We start from the raw sequence: 17,669 nt of genomic DNA on the forward strand, positions 1-17,669 counted from the left end.
TTCCATTCTTCGAAAGTTCAACATGTTTCTGCACTAATTTTGTTACATTAACAAAAATTATCGATACGAAATCCAGCAGGAAACTTTTTTATCTTAAATTTTTCCGTGTTCCGTAGAGCAATCTTGAAAACATAAGTATTTTGAGTTTCAAACATATGTGACATGTTTTACAACCATAACTGCATCAGCAAAGTTAAGCTTAGTTTTTCGGTCTTTTGGGCGTTAATGGGTAAAAACCGTTCCTTTTCTTTCTAGTTCGCATTTTTTTCACCAGGTGGCGTATCGTTTAACTCAAAAACAAAGGAATTCATGAGGCACCCTAATGTGCATGCTCCCAATTTAAATTTCCGGGCCAGAAAACTGACATGAATCGAATCATACGTCAAAAACTATTCATGTTCTTTTTAAAGAAATATATTCATCAAGGATGTGAAATGAATAAAGTATACCAATGTTCGTTTTTCTTACTGTTGATTATTTTTCCACGACTGCAAACGGTACAAAAATGAATTTCAAACATTGTTTCATCGACCGGAATCAAAGCAAGAGAAACTATATTCCTTTAACATAACAATACTAGTAGCAAAACGGCAACGCACTCGCTACGATTTCATAATATCTATCGTAAAATCGGGTAATACAAAACTCGAAAGGTCGTCAAAAAGAAATTGCATCATTACATACAATTACTAGAAATCGTAAATCAGGAAAACTTAACCCTTTATCAGGCACCCATTCTTTCTCAAAAGTTCTGCATTCTATTTCAACTCTTTCGCAGGATATTGAGTTTTTTCGAGGAAAACAAAATTCCCCCTCTCTTTCTCTCTCTTTCCCTTTTGCCGTTCAGAGTGGGCGTTCAACTTCGACACGATTTTAATCTAGTAATTATAATTATACATTTACAGAACTAATTCATCGTCCATACACACACCTGCGACATATTCAAATGTTGATGTTAATATTCGCAGCCAAGTGCACGTGACCCCCAATTGTTGTTCAGTTATTTTATGCACTATATAAGTTATATTTTATATTATTATATTGCAGTACAAGAAAGTACAGTGTTTTCTACAAGAGGTCGCAGATTAAGCATATACAGAGGGCACATCACGAAAAAGCCACCGTGGCCCAAGGCGACCTTTTTTATGCAACATTTCGTGAAAGAATTAAACATGAACATTCAGTTTTCAACATGACAACAGATTTCAATATCCGGCAGTCACGTCATCTTGATAGTTTTCAATTAAATTCAGGATTATTTGAAAGTCTGCTCAATAAAGAATGAGTAAAATTAGGAACGCTTTTGAATTCGACGGAATTCGTGTCCAAATTATTATTAACTAACATAAGGAACGTTTGCAGTTGAGAGCTCTTTCGAATTCCAAAACACCTTCAATTCGAAAGCAATGGAAAGATAAAAACCCTATTATTCTGAACTGAAAAATCTCTTTTTCTAGCGGAATTAATTAATGAAAAAAGCACCCCGAAAATTCACAACGGCTTTTTCATTTCGTGCACTGCAAGGCAAATCATCGATCGACACACCGTAGGGATTAAAATACTTTCTTTGCGTTAATTGGAAGCGAGTTTGAAGCCGGACTTCTTGACATCCCCAGAGACAATTTCCGAATAAGTCGAGTTTCCATTTCTTTTTTCACTGATTAAAATAATTACTCTTCGAGGAAAATCTCATCGATTGGTGTTTAATCATTAATTATTATTAATTCTACACTTAACATTTTCGATTTCTTATACCGCACGATTTTTGGCGCGATTTGAGTCTCACACAGCACCATCCCTACGGTGAGTCGTTGTTTCTGGGTTGCCCAAAAAACTTACCGACATTATGGAATTCTCGAACTTAAGGCTACCGTAAGTCGATTCATAGGCGGCGATTCGTCATTTTCCGATCGATAGAAAAATCTCGAATTTGACGATCGTTTTCGTTTCTGAAACATCTATGACAACAACAACAACAACAACAAACAAACCCCGCTAATTTGTCCAAATTTGGGCCTATGGAATTCCATACCTTCTATTTAATAATCGCCACCCATGAGTCGATTAAAAAGGTCGCTTCCGGGATATAACAAAGGCAGAGAAAAAGTACATGTGTGAGCCTCACATCGATTGAGATTAAAATGCCTTAACTATAGAGGTTCCTCCCTAATCTAAGAAATGATGATGCTTCCATATCGCGCATGACAATTATACACAATTTCAATTATTCATTAAACTACAACTGTCCCTAAGTGCACGCTCGTCTATGGACAGCCTTTTTGCATAGAAATCGACCGAACCACGGTAGTATATCAAGCTGCGATAGAATAATAATTATACTCTTTCTCCGCTACAAAAAGTTTTTTAAAGGACAAAAAAAATGTATACAGCTAGTAAACTGATGGTCCTTGATGATTCTTGTGTTCCTCGGTTTTTGGATATCGGACATTTCAAAACGGTCTTAATGTCACACCTCTGGTGCGTATATTCTCCATACAAAAAAGCTGCAACCCCGCAGTGTTGCGCTGGAAAATAAAAGTTGTTTAGTTCCACCAGCTGATTTGGATTTCATGTTGAAAATTTTCGAAAATTGAATTTTCGCATTTTTTCTTACAAACGACAGATTCGAGAAAATGCTGACAAAAATTTTCATATTTTCAAATGTCGTGCAAAAATAAACTCGCACCTATTTTATGATATCTTTCATCGTTCGCAAAAAATTTTATATATTTCGAAATAAAATTCTCGTGACCACAAAAATAATTCTGCCTGCATAAAACTTACAGCATATATTCTTCATATAACTTCGAATTCAAAAAAAAATATTGGATAAAATAAAGAAAAAAGGGTTTTCTAATCAATTCCACTATATCCTCCCGATTGAATTTTGGAAAAGTGAAAAGAGGATTTTATTTCTTTTCGCAAAATTGAATTTTCTTATTCTTCTCAAGATATCATAAAAGAGTAAGAGGTACTTTTTCTACAACTTTTTAAAATGAGCAAACTTTTTTATTTGCATTGGATTATCGATTCACTAAAAAAATGGAACAAAAAGAAGGTGGAATTTTTGAGAAAATCAAATTTTAATATTTTCAGAAAAAAACCTCCATTTTGATAATTTCCAGCATTTTGTTAATTTTCCGGCGGATTTCAAAAGAGGGCAATTAATTACCCTAAAATTTTAAATGCTCATTACTTCGCGAAAATGATTTTTTTCCTCGAGACAACAAAATTCCCGGTCATTTCTTGTTTCGAAACATTTTTCACGGTCAATAAAATTTTTAAAATTGAACTCTAAAGCTAAACATTTTTTTCATTTGCAGTAATAAAAAACTCTTGAATTTTAAACTTGTGAAACTCAATTTGAAAAGTTTTTAAATTTAAAAATGTTGTATTCAATACCTCAATAATTTACACGTAAAACATGGAAGGTACTGAAACGTTTTCATTAAACAATTTTCAATGAAATTCCGAGAAACTGCAAGAATTTTTAACTTTTAAAAATTAATGAGTTCAAAGATTCAGATTCAATTCTAAAAATATAAATCCACGTTATCATTTTTAAATGTTCTAAATTAAAGAATCAGTGAACTTAAAAATTTTCAAAATTGTATTATTTTAAACAATTTTAAGCTAGAAACGTTAAAAATTTTTAAATTAAACTTTTTTAAACCAAACACTTCTAAAATTAGATATTAAATTATTTTCATCTGAAGTATTGTATGGGAAACCTTTTAAAATTTGTTTTAAATATTCTTCAAAACTGTAATATGCAAAGTTTAGAAACTCTTCGAAATTTTAACGAGTCAAGGCTTTCTATGTCAAAAAATTCAGTTACAGATTGTTTAATTTTAAATATTTGGTTTCAATTCATTCGTCATAAATAAAGAGTCAAATATTGCTTAGTATTAAATAATTATTCTTTTCCTTAATTAAAAAGTTTAAATTGAATGGATTAAAAATTGACTATTTTAGACTGAAACAATATTTTTAATTTAGTGAAAACCTTTAATTTTACAAAAACATTAATATGAAGCTATTTTGAAGTTAAAAATATTTCATAAAGTTCCAATCGGAGGTTTGCATTTTTCAATCATCAATTATTTATCGAAATTTTGCAGCTTTAAACGCTTTTAATTTATAATTATTTAAGTGTTCAAAACTGCATTTTAAAATTCTTTAAATTACTAATAAGATTCTAAAATAAAAATTTTTTTAAAGTAGAAGATTTTCGAATTACGCACTGTAAACTGAATGTCACAATAAAAAAATATATAAAAATTCAACGAATTATTTTTTAAACTTTGGAAATCGAGCTTTGGCAGATTTTTCTTCTAAATATTTGTCAAATTCCCGGTCAAAAAATAAATTCTATATCTATCTAGTTTATTGCATTCAATAAAAAAAAATGTGAACAATTTGTGTTGTTTATTAACATTATACTCGTCAATATTATCTATAAGCAGTATTTTTTGCATTGTAAAATATATTTATTTTTACGACATTTATGATAAATTAATTGAATAACATTTTATCGCTACACCAAAAAACGCTTACTTTCGTAGCTTGAAAAAAATTTTTTGTTTGGAGCGAATCGAAAAACGAACGCAGCCATTTTAACGTACAACTTTTTAGCTTTTAAAACCTACTTATGATTTTTTTTAAACTCTTTAAAAAAAAAATGGCAAGCTTTGTGAAAACAAAAATGTCATAAATTTTGTTTGGAAATTGTTTATATTTTCAAATATAACTTTGTTAAATAAAATAATAGCACAAGTCGAATAAAACCATCGTATTTCTGAGTAAATTTCCGATTTATTGAAAACGAAAAGTGTTTCAATTGACGACTTACAGCCCAATATACAGTTTCTTCAAAGTTGCCGGGTTTGGCTAACCCATGTGCTAAATAGATATTTTAGAATATTTTATATTGGATAACAACTTCTGTCTCCAGTTTTTACAATTTTAATATGCTTTAAAATGTTTCGGCTTCAAATTTTTGCTAAATGTATTTTTAATGGTTCAGCACTAGAAACGTGTAAATTATTTATTCATAAAAAATTTATTTGAGTGCTATAATTCCTTTCATTATTATTCAATAGTGGGTACACTGACAAATTTCAGATAATTTTTCGAGCAATACGAATATTGTTTTTTAAAATATCGTACGTTTAAATAGAAAAGGGGAAAGTGTTTTGAGATAATGGAGATAAGGGGAATTTCAAAACAAAAAAAGGAGAAACTATGAAAAAAGGGGGAAACTGTTGTACGATGGAAGTAGAGTATTTCATATTATGGCACTCATGGCTTGCGGCCAGCCTTTACTGTCATAAGTTGAGTAGTTTCTAATATCTCCAGCGCAGCGTTAGATGTCCCATAATTCCCTGCTTTTGCATTGTAGTTAATGCAGAGCACTTTTTAAAAGTTTTTCAGTAAATAAAATGTTATTTTCGTAATAAAACCCTATTGAAATTAAGCCAATTTGATGTATGTAATATTTCCAAACAGTTTTCCAAGCGATTTATATAAATGCTAAAGTGAAAACATGAATTTAACCCTTAACTGGCACAAATCCGCGTTCGAACGTAAATGACATAATGGGTCTATTGAACCCGACATATTCAAACGTGTATTGCGCAGCCTCTGTTCAATACAATTGCACAAAAATTTTACAGGATATAGTTTAACATTTATTTACATTAAGTTAGTTTGAAAATTTATTGAAAAAAATGAGTTTCTTACTTAAAAAATTATAACTTTTGTAAATTTTAATATTTAGACCTACAAATTTAATAAGATACTCTTGAGATACTATAATTTAAGAAAACAATTACTGCTATAGCAATCTTGGTATAGTGCATGATCAAGTTTGGTTTACTATCTGTAACCTCATCTGACTGCGTGAATGTAGAAACAAGTAGCACTAGCTTGTTTGTTTTTTTATAGTGAAACACACCAAAACCACACACTGTTGGCACAACGGGTTTATTGGACCCAAGTTTTCGAGGTCAACTTTGAGCGACTCCCCAATAAACATTGACACTTTCGACACTATAATAACAGACTTTCGTTACAGTTAGTGATGTCAATTAACGATAGATGTCAATACAGAGTCCATTTTTAAAATTTTAGTACAATTCATTTGAGTTTGAAAAAATTCTCGGGTACAGTGGGCCCATAGTGTTAGTTTAGGGTTAAACGTCACCCAATAAACTTGCTAAAGTGAAATATGATTTGAGTTTGAATAAAAATTTAAAAAGAATCATTTATATTTCTCAAAACACAATAAATAATATTTATATTAATAAATTATCAAAATAATTTCGTGAAATTTTTTCTTTTAGTATAGAAGTTTAAACCAGATTTAAACTGGCCATTTTCGGGTTTAAAGAGTACTTACACTATTGAATATAATGAATATAATGTAATTTAAATTGAATTAAATTTTTATTTGTGAACATGCATGATTTTATAAAACGTTGAAGATGTAAATAGAATCAATGTTTTAACATACTTATTTTAAGATATTGTTTTAAAGATACAACGATAACAGTTTAAAGAGAGCAATTATCGAGCAATCTTTTTTTATATTCTTCAGGATTATTGTACGACCTTATAATTAATATTTTCTCTTTATTATCCATAGAAAATGATTAGAAAACTGTTTTGAAATGTTAAATGTTTAACATTATTTTCATTTCAATAATTTTTTTAATGAAAATAACATTTTGTTTACTAAACAATTTTAAAGAGTGATCTAGTTCTGTTGGGTGCGAACATCACCTTGATATTAACCGGATATGACAGGCAGCGCCCGCGGCGGCCAAAGCCTGAAATTGCTAGTGGATAGAAATTTGAAATTTCACACACGTGTGCATTATTTTTAAATATAATGAATAAATCGATGATTGCTTTGAAAACGTATGTAACATTTTTTACTGAGAAACTACATAATAGAGGAAACTTTCTTGCAAAAAGATTTAGCGAAAAAATTGTCTTTCATTCCAGCTAAACCCGTTCTAACGTCTGTATTTTTATCTGGAATTGTGTAATTTGCACACTAGATTTTTAATTATTTCAACAAATTTAATTTGTTTAAATAATTTTTCTTTCGAAATTTCGTGTTTCCTAACAATTATTACTATTAGTCTAGTGAAATAATTATTAACATTGATTTATAAATTTTCAATTATCTAAACGAATTGAATTTGTTTAAATAATTGTTTTCTCAATTTTTCAAATCAATCATTATTACTATTTCTTCAGCAAAATAATGACTACCATTGGTTAATTAATGTTTAATTGTTTAAACGAACTTCATTTATTCAAATAAATTTTTTTTTAACTATTTTTTTTACAAAAATATTACTGTATTATCGTTAAGTGACATGAATTTATTTTCAATTATTCACCAATCATTAAAGTAATAAATTATTACTTATTTTCAACAACCTTAAATTTGTTTCAACAATATTCTTTCACTTCATGAAATTTAAAATTTAAATAAAATATAATCCATAAATATTATGGGATAATTAAACTTTCTAATCTCACAATCAGCATTACGGTTACAAAAATAATTAATCTGATAAATATAATATTACTGACCCAATTAACACAGTACTTTTTCCCGATATCTTAGTATTTCTTTGTCAAGAAACAAGAGTAATTCAAAACACAACTCCGACGATACCATGAAATCTTTCTAAATTTTTGTAAAATTGTAAATTTTTTGAAATCCTTAAAATCTTTAGGAATTTCTGTGTAAAACCTTCGTAATATTTGTGAAAGCTTTCTTTAATCTTTGTGAAATCTCTTGTGTTCATTTGTAATCATTAAAATATTTGAAATCGTTTTAAATCTTTTGAAATCTTTCAAATCGTTTTAAATCTTTTTAATTTTTTGAAAAATTTGAAATCTTTAATTTTTATGAAACGTTTGAAATACTGGTGAGATCTTTCGCATTCATTTAAAATCATTAAAATATTTTTAATCTGTGTAAAAGCGTTTGAAATTTAGTTTACCGTGCTTTTTCTGTAAATCTCTGAAATCTTTTTTAAAAAATGTACTCTTTGTGAAATCTATGAAATCTGATGTACACGACTTTATCAAAATTTTTAAATCCTTGCTTAATGAAATGTTCGAAATCTTTGGAAATTTGTGTGAAATCTTTGTCAAACCTTTTGAAATATTTATGAAATTTTTCTTAAATCTTTTATATTTATACGAAATCATTGAAATATTTTGTATCTGTATAAAATCATTTAAAACCTTAGAAAACGTTTTTGGAAATATTCGAAATCTTTGTAAAATCTTTTTAACCAGTTATACACGCCTTTCTCAAATTTTTGAAATTCTTGCAATCTTAATGAAATATTCGAAATTTTTGTAAAATCTTTGTCAAACTTTTTGAAATATTAGTGACATTTTTCTTTAATCTTTGTCTGTGCAATTTTTTCATTCATTGAAATCATTAAATTATTTGAAAACTTTTCAAATCTTTAAAATATTTTGAAAGCGTTTCAAATATTTAAAATCATTTAAATCCTTTAAAAGTTTTAAAAACTTTATAAAATTGTTGTGAAATATTTGAAATGTACTGCACACGCCTTTTTTAAACCTGTGAAATCTTTGTAAAATGTGCAAAAACCTTTTAAATATTCTTAAAAGCTTTTAAATATTTTGAAACCTTTTGTCATGTTTTGTAATCTGCCGTACACTCGAAAACCGAGTTATATGGCCATGATTCATTCTAATTCTGAAACTGAATCACCATCGAAATTTACAACTAAAATTTTCATATGCAACTTGAATATCAGGCAAAAATGTAGCCTTTAACATTCTATATTAGTGGAGACGAAATTAAAAACTTGCAGAATTATTCCCAAAATCAAAGTCTGTTCATTGCAATCTATAAAATATCAGGTAAAGTCTACAAACATTTTTAAGGGTCAAAATCAAGTTAAAAAATTTAAATTCTAAAGCTAAATATTTTTCCATTTGAAGTAATAAATAATAAACTAAAAATTAAAGCACTCAAAGTAGCACTCTTGAGTTTTGAACTATTGAAATTGAAGTTTAAAAACTTTTTAATTGCAAAATTGTGTATTCAAAAGCACAGTAATTTACACGTACAAAATAGAAGGTAATAACAATTTTTCATTGAATAATTTTTAATGAAGTGTAGATAAATTGTCACATTTAGAATTTTTAAATTTGATTAATGGAAGAGTTCAAAGATTCAGTTCCAAAATTTTTAGAAAATCCTGCAAATTAAACAAAAATCCTCAAATTTATTATGTATAAATAACAAACAAAAACTTATTATTTAATTTTAAGCGATATTCAGAAATTTTTTAAGGATAAGAAATTAATTTGAACTTTAAATCATTTCAAATAATTTGAACGAAATGTGTACCGACAAAAATCGGATATTCGTACCGAAATTTCGGTGCCAATAACCAAAGCCTAATTTAAAACAAAATGCAGATTTTTTCAAATTTCAAACAAAAAATTTAGAAGCTTTTTAATAATTGCAAAAGGCTTAAAAAAATCAAAATTTTGACTTACAAATACAACAATTAAAATTGTTATGTCCAAAGTTTAAAAGCTCTTCGAAATTCCAACAATTCCAGGCTTTCTATGTCAAAAATTTCAGTTTCAAATTGTTTACTTTGAAATATTTGGTTTCAGTTTATTCGTCTTAAATAAAGAGTTAAACATTGTTGTATGTTCAATAATTATTCTTTTTCTTGAAGAATTTCAAATTGAATGGGTTAAAAATTGAAAGACTAAACTAATATTTTAAATTTAATAAAAGCTGTTAATTAAAACCGTTTAATTTTTAACGTAAAAATTTCGAAATTCTTAAATTTTGAACGAATTTAGAACTATTTTGTCAAATCAATTATTGTTCACTTTGTAATACTCACAACTACAGATACAATAGAAAAAAAGTAGATACGCTTAAAAATAAAAATGTAAACATTTTTATGTAAAACAGGTTCTCGAATTACGCATTGTAAATTGAATGATACCATAATTGAAAAAGATGAAAATTCAGCAAAGTATTTTAAAAAACTGTTAAAATCGAACTTGCAACAGATTTTTCTTCTACAAATTTGTAAAATTCCAGGTCGCTTCCCGGTCCAGCGGCCACCCTGTCAAAATATTTCTTTCACAATAGACTAGAAGATGGGAAATTACTTTTCGCATTTCAATAAAATAACTATATTAAAAGAAAGAAAAAAATTAATTCAAGGCTCTCGTGAAAAATTTAAGGAGAATTCCATGTTTTCAAGGTTATCAAGGTCACTGGACACCCTAAAAGATATCAGTGAATTTCGAATTGTTTAAATTAATCTTTATTTTGAAGTGAAAACAAGGAATGAATTATAACTTACTCTCAACATCAAAAACTCATGAATTTGCGTTTCAGCAGCATCCAGATTTCGAGCCCTGAATGCCCGAAGTTTCAACAGTACGGCCTTGATCGAGTTTCAGCTTGCTTGCCGTGTCGCTGACTGCGCTCGAGGGTGGACCCACTCGCTGTTTAATCTCGGCTGCCATTGTCATGAAAGCTTGCTCTACGTTCATCGCATTCTTCGCTGATGTCTCCAAAAATGGAATTCCAAGCTGCTCTGCGTATTCCTGCACAATTTTTACAGATATAATCAAAAGAAAATTTTTTCGATTCCTCCTAAAACATCATTTCACCGGCTTACGAAAATATGCCAATTGGCATACTTTTCAACATTTTCAAGGAAGAGCTTAATATTTTCAGAATCTGTAAAACGTTAAAACTATATATTTTAAATTTTAAGTTAAACTTTATTTTAAAATTCCAGATGAGATTTAGAAATGCGTTGAAAAAATTATTTGGCTATTCGATTGAAATACTTTTGAAAGCATTTCAGAATAAAAATTTAATTTAGTAGGACCATGTTTAAAACTGCAATCAGAGTGATCGTTTTAAACGAAGAAAACAAATTGCCGGTCATTTTTCCCGGTTCGATTTTGCAGATTTCAAACGAAAAGTTTATAATTTTTTTAAGAATTGTGAAAGACTACAAAAGAATAAAAATGTTCTTAAGATTCTTAGGGTAATTGAAAATGACTTTGAAAAATTATTGTAACAGAACGTTTAAAAAGATTTTAAAAATGATCAAAGAAGAACATGGAAGATTTTAAGGATTTTATTTAATTTGCTGGATTTTCAAACTTGCAGGTAAATTTCGATTAATTTTAAAATATATTTAGAAGTTCTGAAAAAAATGTTAACACACTTTGTTTAAATTACTTAAAATAATTTGGAGTTTTTAATTAATCTTGAATCTTTTCAAAACTTCTACATATCTCTCAAAATGACTTTTTTCAATTGTTATTTATTCATCAAAAATAACAATTTCACTTATAAATTAAACACTTTTTAAATGGAAGAATAAAAATTGTAACGCTAAAAGATTAAAAGTTCTTGAAAAATCTGAATATTCAAAGCTTTCTATGTAAAACAATTAAGTTTCAAATTTTTTTCTTTTAAATATTTAGTTTTAATTTACTCGTCTTAAATGAACAGTGAAATATTGCTAAATATTAAATACTTATTCTTTTTCTACATTAAGAAATTTCCAATCAAATGGGATAAGAATTAAATAATTTAGACTGACAATATTTTTAATTTAATAAAAACCTTTAATTATGACTATATTATTATGGATTTATTTTTAAGTTGAAAATAGTAAAACGCACGTTTACATTTTTTAATAGCTGAAAAAATTAATATAAATAATATATTAATAAATTTATTTATTAAATTTAACATGAAAAAATAATATAAAGGAATACCTGAAACTCTGAATTAAAAATATATTATTGATAAATCATGAAAATTTTTATTTAAAAATAAAATTATCGGAATAAGTGATACATTAATTTCAATTCTTATCAAGACTTTCGAATTGAAACAGATATAATCTGGAAAGTCACAAATTTTGAACGGATCTAGAATTGTTTGGTCAAATAAATTATTCATCAGATTTCTATACTTATAGTACAGATCGATTTTAAAAATTATTTATTTATATTTAAAGTTGATAAAATAAAACTGTTTTTCATCAAAAATTGTCAACTTCAAACGCTTTTCATTTTTAATTGTTTATATCCTCAAAACTGCACTTTAATTATTTTTAAAACTGTTAAAATCGAACTTTGGCAGATTTTTGTTCTGAAAATTCATAAAATTCCGAGTTTCCCGGCCCAGCGACCACCCTGTTTTTTACTTCTAATTTTTAATTTTTTGTAACCTTTAAAACTGCATTTTAAAATTCTTTAAATTGAAATATGTGCTTAAAAATTAAAAAGGAAAATTTTTAAAGTGAAAAATGTTCGAATTAAGCATTCTAAACTAAATGAATTAACAGTTTATAAAAATCACAATTTAGGAAATTATTTAAAAACGGTTGATAATCAAAGTTGGACAAAATTTGATAAAATTCCCGGTCTAAAAATAAATTCACTGTCATTTCCCAGTTTCCCCCGGTCCCATGAAATTCCCGGTTTTTCGGTCCAGCGGCCACCCTGTGCAATGCAGTTTAAAATGTTTAGAGTTTAGAGCATCTAAATTTAATTGGATTTACCTTTGCCGTTGTGTAGTCAATAACTTTTTTGGTGTGCAGGTCGCATTTGTTTCCGACCAAGAGCTTATTGACATTATCACATGCATAACGATCAATTTCTTCAAGCCACTGTTTGACGTTATTGAAAGTTTCTTGATCCGTGCAGTCATAGACGACAATTATGCCGTGCGCACCACGATAATACGAACTAGTTATTGTCCTAAATCTCTCCTGTCCCGCTGTATCCCAGATTTGCAACTTTATCGTTTTTCCATCGAGTTCGATCGTCCGGATCTTGAAGTCAACGCCGATGGTACTTATATAACTCTCCGTGTAGGTGTCGTCGGCAAAACGAAGAAGAAGACACGACTTTCCAACGCCGGAGTCTCCGATCAGGAGCAGTTTAAACAGATAATCGCTGAAAAGCGTTAAAAATACATGTTACAAAAATGCAATTTCTTCATTCTTTTCAGTTCATAATTTGCTACACTAATGTCATTAAATTTCAAGATTCTATTTTTAAAATAGGAAAGAAATTTATTACATACATGCTAAGCTCAAGAGGAGAAAGTGATCAAACTTGCTATTAAAATTTGGTATCAGAGATCCGCTTTCTTTAATACAGTAACAAATAAATAAACTACCGTTCTTTTTTCAACTACTACCAGATTTAACTTTCAAGGATTTTAAAGATATTAAAAAATATTTCTGTAATTTTAGAACATTTTAAAAATTTACAAGGATTTCCAATTTTATTTTTAAAATTTCACACAGATTTCAAATATTTAAATGATTTCAAATGAATGCAAAATATTTTAGAAAGATTCCACAAATATTTTAAAGATTTCAGCAAAATTTCAGAGAGACGTCAAAGAACACAAAAATTTCATAAACTTTAAAACATTTGAAAGATTTTATATAATTTCAAAATTTTTAGAATATTTTAAAAGATTTCCCAAAGATTTTGAATATTTTAATGATTTGCAACGAATACAAAGATTTCAGAAATATTTCAAAGAATCCATATGGATTTAAAAAAAATTCAAGAATCACAAAGATTTTTCATTCTTTTTGCAAATTTTAAAATTATTTCAAAAAAGTTTCAAATATTACAGTGATTTTAAATATATACAAAAGATGTAGGGAAGATTTCAGAAGTACCTCAAATAATTTATAAGGACTTCAAGAGATTTCAAGAATTTAAAAAGATATCAAAGATTTCAGAACATAGCAAAGGCTTTAAACAAGTTTTACAAAATTTGAGATTTCATTTTGTTAAACAAAGATAACAGAAAAAATTCACAAATATTTCATAAAGATTTCAAGTATTCCAAAGATTTCACAGAAATTTTGAAAGGTTTCAAAAGATTTCACGAAAATTCAGCTTTCATCTGTGTTTAAACATATGACTATTTTGCTGAAAGTCCGTTTTTTCATTATTAATATTTATATTTTTAACAGGAAAATTTAATTTTTCCATTTTTGGTTAAAAATTTATCTTTTTTAGATGAAAATTCAAGTGTTTATTCGAAAATTTATGTAATGTGTACAAGATTCGTATTTTTTTTTCGAAAATGAATCGTTATAGTTAAAGATTCATCAGTTTAGCTAAAAATTATTTTCGTCAACTGAAAATTTTAAATTAAAAATTCACCTAATTCGTTGAAAATCCGCGTATTTTGTATCATACTTTGTTTATTACTGATATTATTATTACTAAAGCTGATTTTAACTTTAAAAAATTGTATTTTCACTTTGGGTTGAATATTACAGTATCTACCTATAGGGTTTAACAGTATTAGAAAAAAAGATTTAATTTTACGATGAATTTTACAGGTATCAATTATCATTAATCTATCTCATGTACAGTTTTCTAATGCAAACTTAATTTAACAGTTCTTATTTTTGTACACTCGATACCGTCCCATTTATTCATAATCAATCAGTTTCATTAACTTTTCTGTTATCATCTAACTTAAGATAGTTGTGTCAAAAGTTAGATACTTAAAAAATTGTTTTTCTGTGATTTTAAGAATTAAAATATTATAACTGATGTCATATCAAATAAAAAAACCTGATTTTTTATAAAAAACGATGAAATTCGCAACAAACAAAAACATTAATTTTAACCATGTTTTTTGCAATTGGATTTTTTCTTACCTTCGGTTCTTACAATTTTTTTAAAAATTATTGCTCTTTAATAAATGAAGGCTTATTTTTCTGAGAAAATATTCTCTACAACTTAACTGATTCCAATTTTAAAAATAACTAAATAATCTTAAAATGTAATCATTTGATTAAAACGCGTTTTCTTAACAAAAAATGTTCGAACCATTTCAGCCACAGAAAAATTTACCACCAAAATTGGAAACAGTTTAGAGTTAGAGAGAATGTTTTCCGAGACTTCATTTATGAAGATGCAATCATTTTTCAACCTTTGTCAAGAAGCGTCGGTCAACAAAAATTCAATTGCAAAAAACATGAGTAAAATTTTTGTTTTCGAATTTTAAAATTTTTCATAAAACAGTTTTTTTATTTGAAATTACGTCAGTTATAATATTTACATTCTTAAACTGATAGAAAAACTCTTTTTTCAGATATCTGACTTTTGGCACAACTATCTTAAGGAGACGCAGAAGCGAAACTTCAGAACGATATTTTATTTATAAATTTCATTCAAAAGTAGATCTTTTAATTATTCAAATGTAAATAATATAGAATTCACAAAATCACTAATGAACCGAACGAAAGCTATTGATTCAACAACTGCTTGCAAAACTAGCATTGATAAATCCGAAAGGTGATTCATTTTTTAAATAATTTAAATCCCGCGAGACCAAAATCTTTTTTGTGTCGCGGAACCTTGTGATCTCCGAAATCTTGCAATCAAATCTGATTTTTGTAATTCTGAATCTTTTGATTTTATGGTAACTTGAAAAAATTTTCGGAAGTGAATATAGTCCCTCGGATAAATCGAAATAATTTAATATAAAAATCTAAAAAATAAATTAAAGTATAAATGAAAAATAAGGTAGGAAACTACAAATAAAAGATCCCAGCATAAATTCTGCAATTCTCTCCCAAAAACTGTGAATTTGCAGTAGATCAATTTCATAGCGAAATCATTAAAAAATAATTTTTTCTATATATACACTACTGACAGTAAGTTTCGGTATACAGGGTGACCCTTTTAATCGAATAAAAAATTCCCGGCTATATCCCTGTTTTTCCCGGTTCGAAATCATTTGTCACGGTCAATTAAATTAAAAATGTAACGGAACAATTTTAAATTAAATGCATTGAAACTGAAAAATTTATAACTTTTATAAATTGTAGAGTTCAAAGCTTCAGATTCAGTTTCAAAAATAAAAATCCATATTATTATTTGTGATACTCTATTACAGCATGAATCAATAAATTAACAAATATATATATATATATAGTATTTTAACTGATTTTAACCTAGAAAGATTAGAACTTGAACGATTAAATGTGTTTAATCTAAACCCTTTTTAGATAAGAAGCTGAATTACTTTTATTTTAAATAGTTTGGATATCCCTAAGAAGCTTCAAAATTTTACTTCAGTCTTGAAAAATCTACATGGTTGTTTTGAATTTGTTCAATTTTAAAATTATTATTAAAAGTTTTTTATAGCTTCTAAATATCTTTCAAAATTATTCAAATTTCAAATAATTTTTCATAATAACAAATCATTTTTGATTTTCCTTGCAATCTTAAGAACAATTTTTTTTCTTTGAAGCCTTTTACAATTCTTAAAAAACTTATAAGTTCTTTGTTCCAAATCTGAAAAAATCTACATAATAGCTTTTAAATTAGTATTAAAAATAATAAGAGTGCAATTGTTACTTATAAATTAAGATTTAACAATTTTACTTATAAATTAATAATTTTTTAAATAGAACAATTATACTCGGAAAGTTAAAGTTTAAAGGCTCCTTGAAATTTTAACGTTTCAAGACTTCCTATTTCAAACAATTCAGTTTCAAATGATGTATTTACATTTTTTTACAACCAACTCTTTTGAATTGAACCAGTTTAATATTTAACGTTAAATTCTGGATATTTTCAAGTTGTGGACGGATTTATAATCGTCTATTTACAGTAGACCAAATAAAATTTTTTTTATCGAAAATGTTCCGTTTCAAACGCTTTTAATTTTCAATTGTTTAAGTCTTCCAAGACTGCATTTTACATTCTTTAAATAAAAAATGTTAAAATCGAATTTAAGACAGATTTTTCTGCTAAAATTGGTGAAATTCCCGGTAAAAAAAAATGTTCTGTCAATTTGCTGGTCTCAAAGAATTCCCGGTTTCCCGGTATAGCGGTTACCCTGGGTATATTTTCTTTGATCGTTTGAAAATTCATACTTCACTTCAAAAACGATTATCTGTGAAGAAATTGAATCCGAAACTTTGGAAGTACATAAAATCATTTGAAAGATTAGAAAATTTCGCGTCGAATTTGCCTCTGTCGAAATTATTTTAATGAACGAGACAACATCTTTGCCAAATCTAGAAAAGTGTTGCTAGACATTTGAAAAAATTCTATTGTTTAAATCTAAATCAAGAGCCTGATTAAATATTATGTAATTAGTGTATTATTCATACAAAGTATTTACTCTTGCAATATTAATTTTTTGAATTCCAAAGTCCGAGATTAGTCATCAATCATTATTTTTTTATAAGGAAAAACTTCAAATTCAATTAGATATACAATGGAATATAAAGAAATCCGAAATTGAACCTAAGAAAAAAATAAAGTTTAACGATGAATCTCGGACTCCCATTAATTAATATCATACGAGTAAATATTTTGCATGAATACTCAACAATTAAATATTATTTAATCGTGCTCTTGAATTAGATTTAAAAAGTAGGATTTACTCTTGATTGTATGATTTTTTCATATTCCTAGGAACATTTTTCTAGATTTGGCAAGGAGTTCGACTCAAGATTTTAAAATCTTCATTTAGCTATGAAAAATTAAAATTTAAAACTAAATATTATTCATTCTACTTATATTTTAGACTAAAA

General features: G+C 27.3%; 1 protein-coding gene across 1 annotated transcript in view; it reads right to left on the reverse strand.

Moving 5' to 3' along the window:
* Window positions 1-454: 454 nt before the first annotated feature.
* The window catches only part of LOC117173712 (ras-related protein ORAB-1), a 29,887-nt gene continuing 12,672 nt past the window's right edge, over window positions 455-17,669 (reverse strand). The window contains exons 2-4 of the mRNA XM_033362354.1: window positions 12,636-13,032; window positions 10,404-10,650; window positions 455-2,525 (exon numbers count right to left, since the gene is read on the reverse strand). Of these exons, the coding sequence (XP_033218245.1) occupies window positions 10,435-10,650; window positions 12,636-13,032 (613 nt within the window). The 3' untranslated portion in view covers window positions 455-2,525; window positions 10,404-10,434. The remainder of the gene's footprint in view (window positions 2,526-10,403; window positions 10,651-12,635; window positions 13,033-17,669) is intronic.

Source organism: Belonocnema kinseyi, chromosome 5 (assembly GCF_010883055.1).
Source record: "Belonocnema kinseyi isolate 2016_QV_RU_SX_M_011 chromosome 5, B_treatae_v1, whole genome shotgun sequence".
Taxonomy (NCBI): Eukaryota; Metazoa; Arthropoda; class Insecta; order Hymenoptera; family Cynipidae; genus Belonocnema; species Belonocnema kinseyi.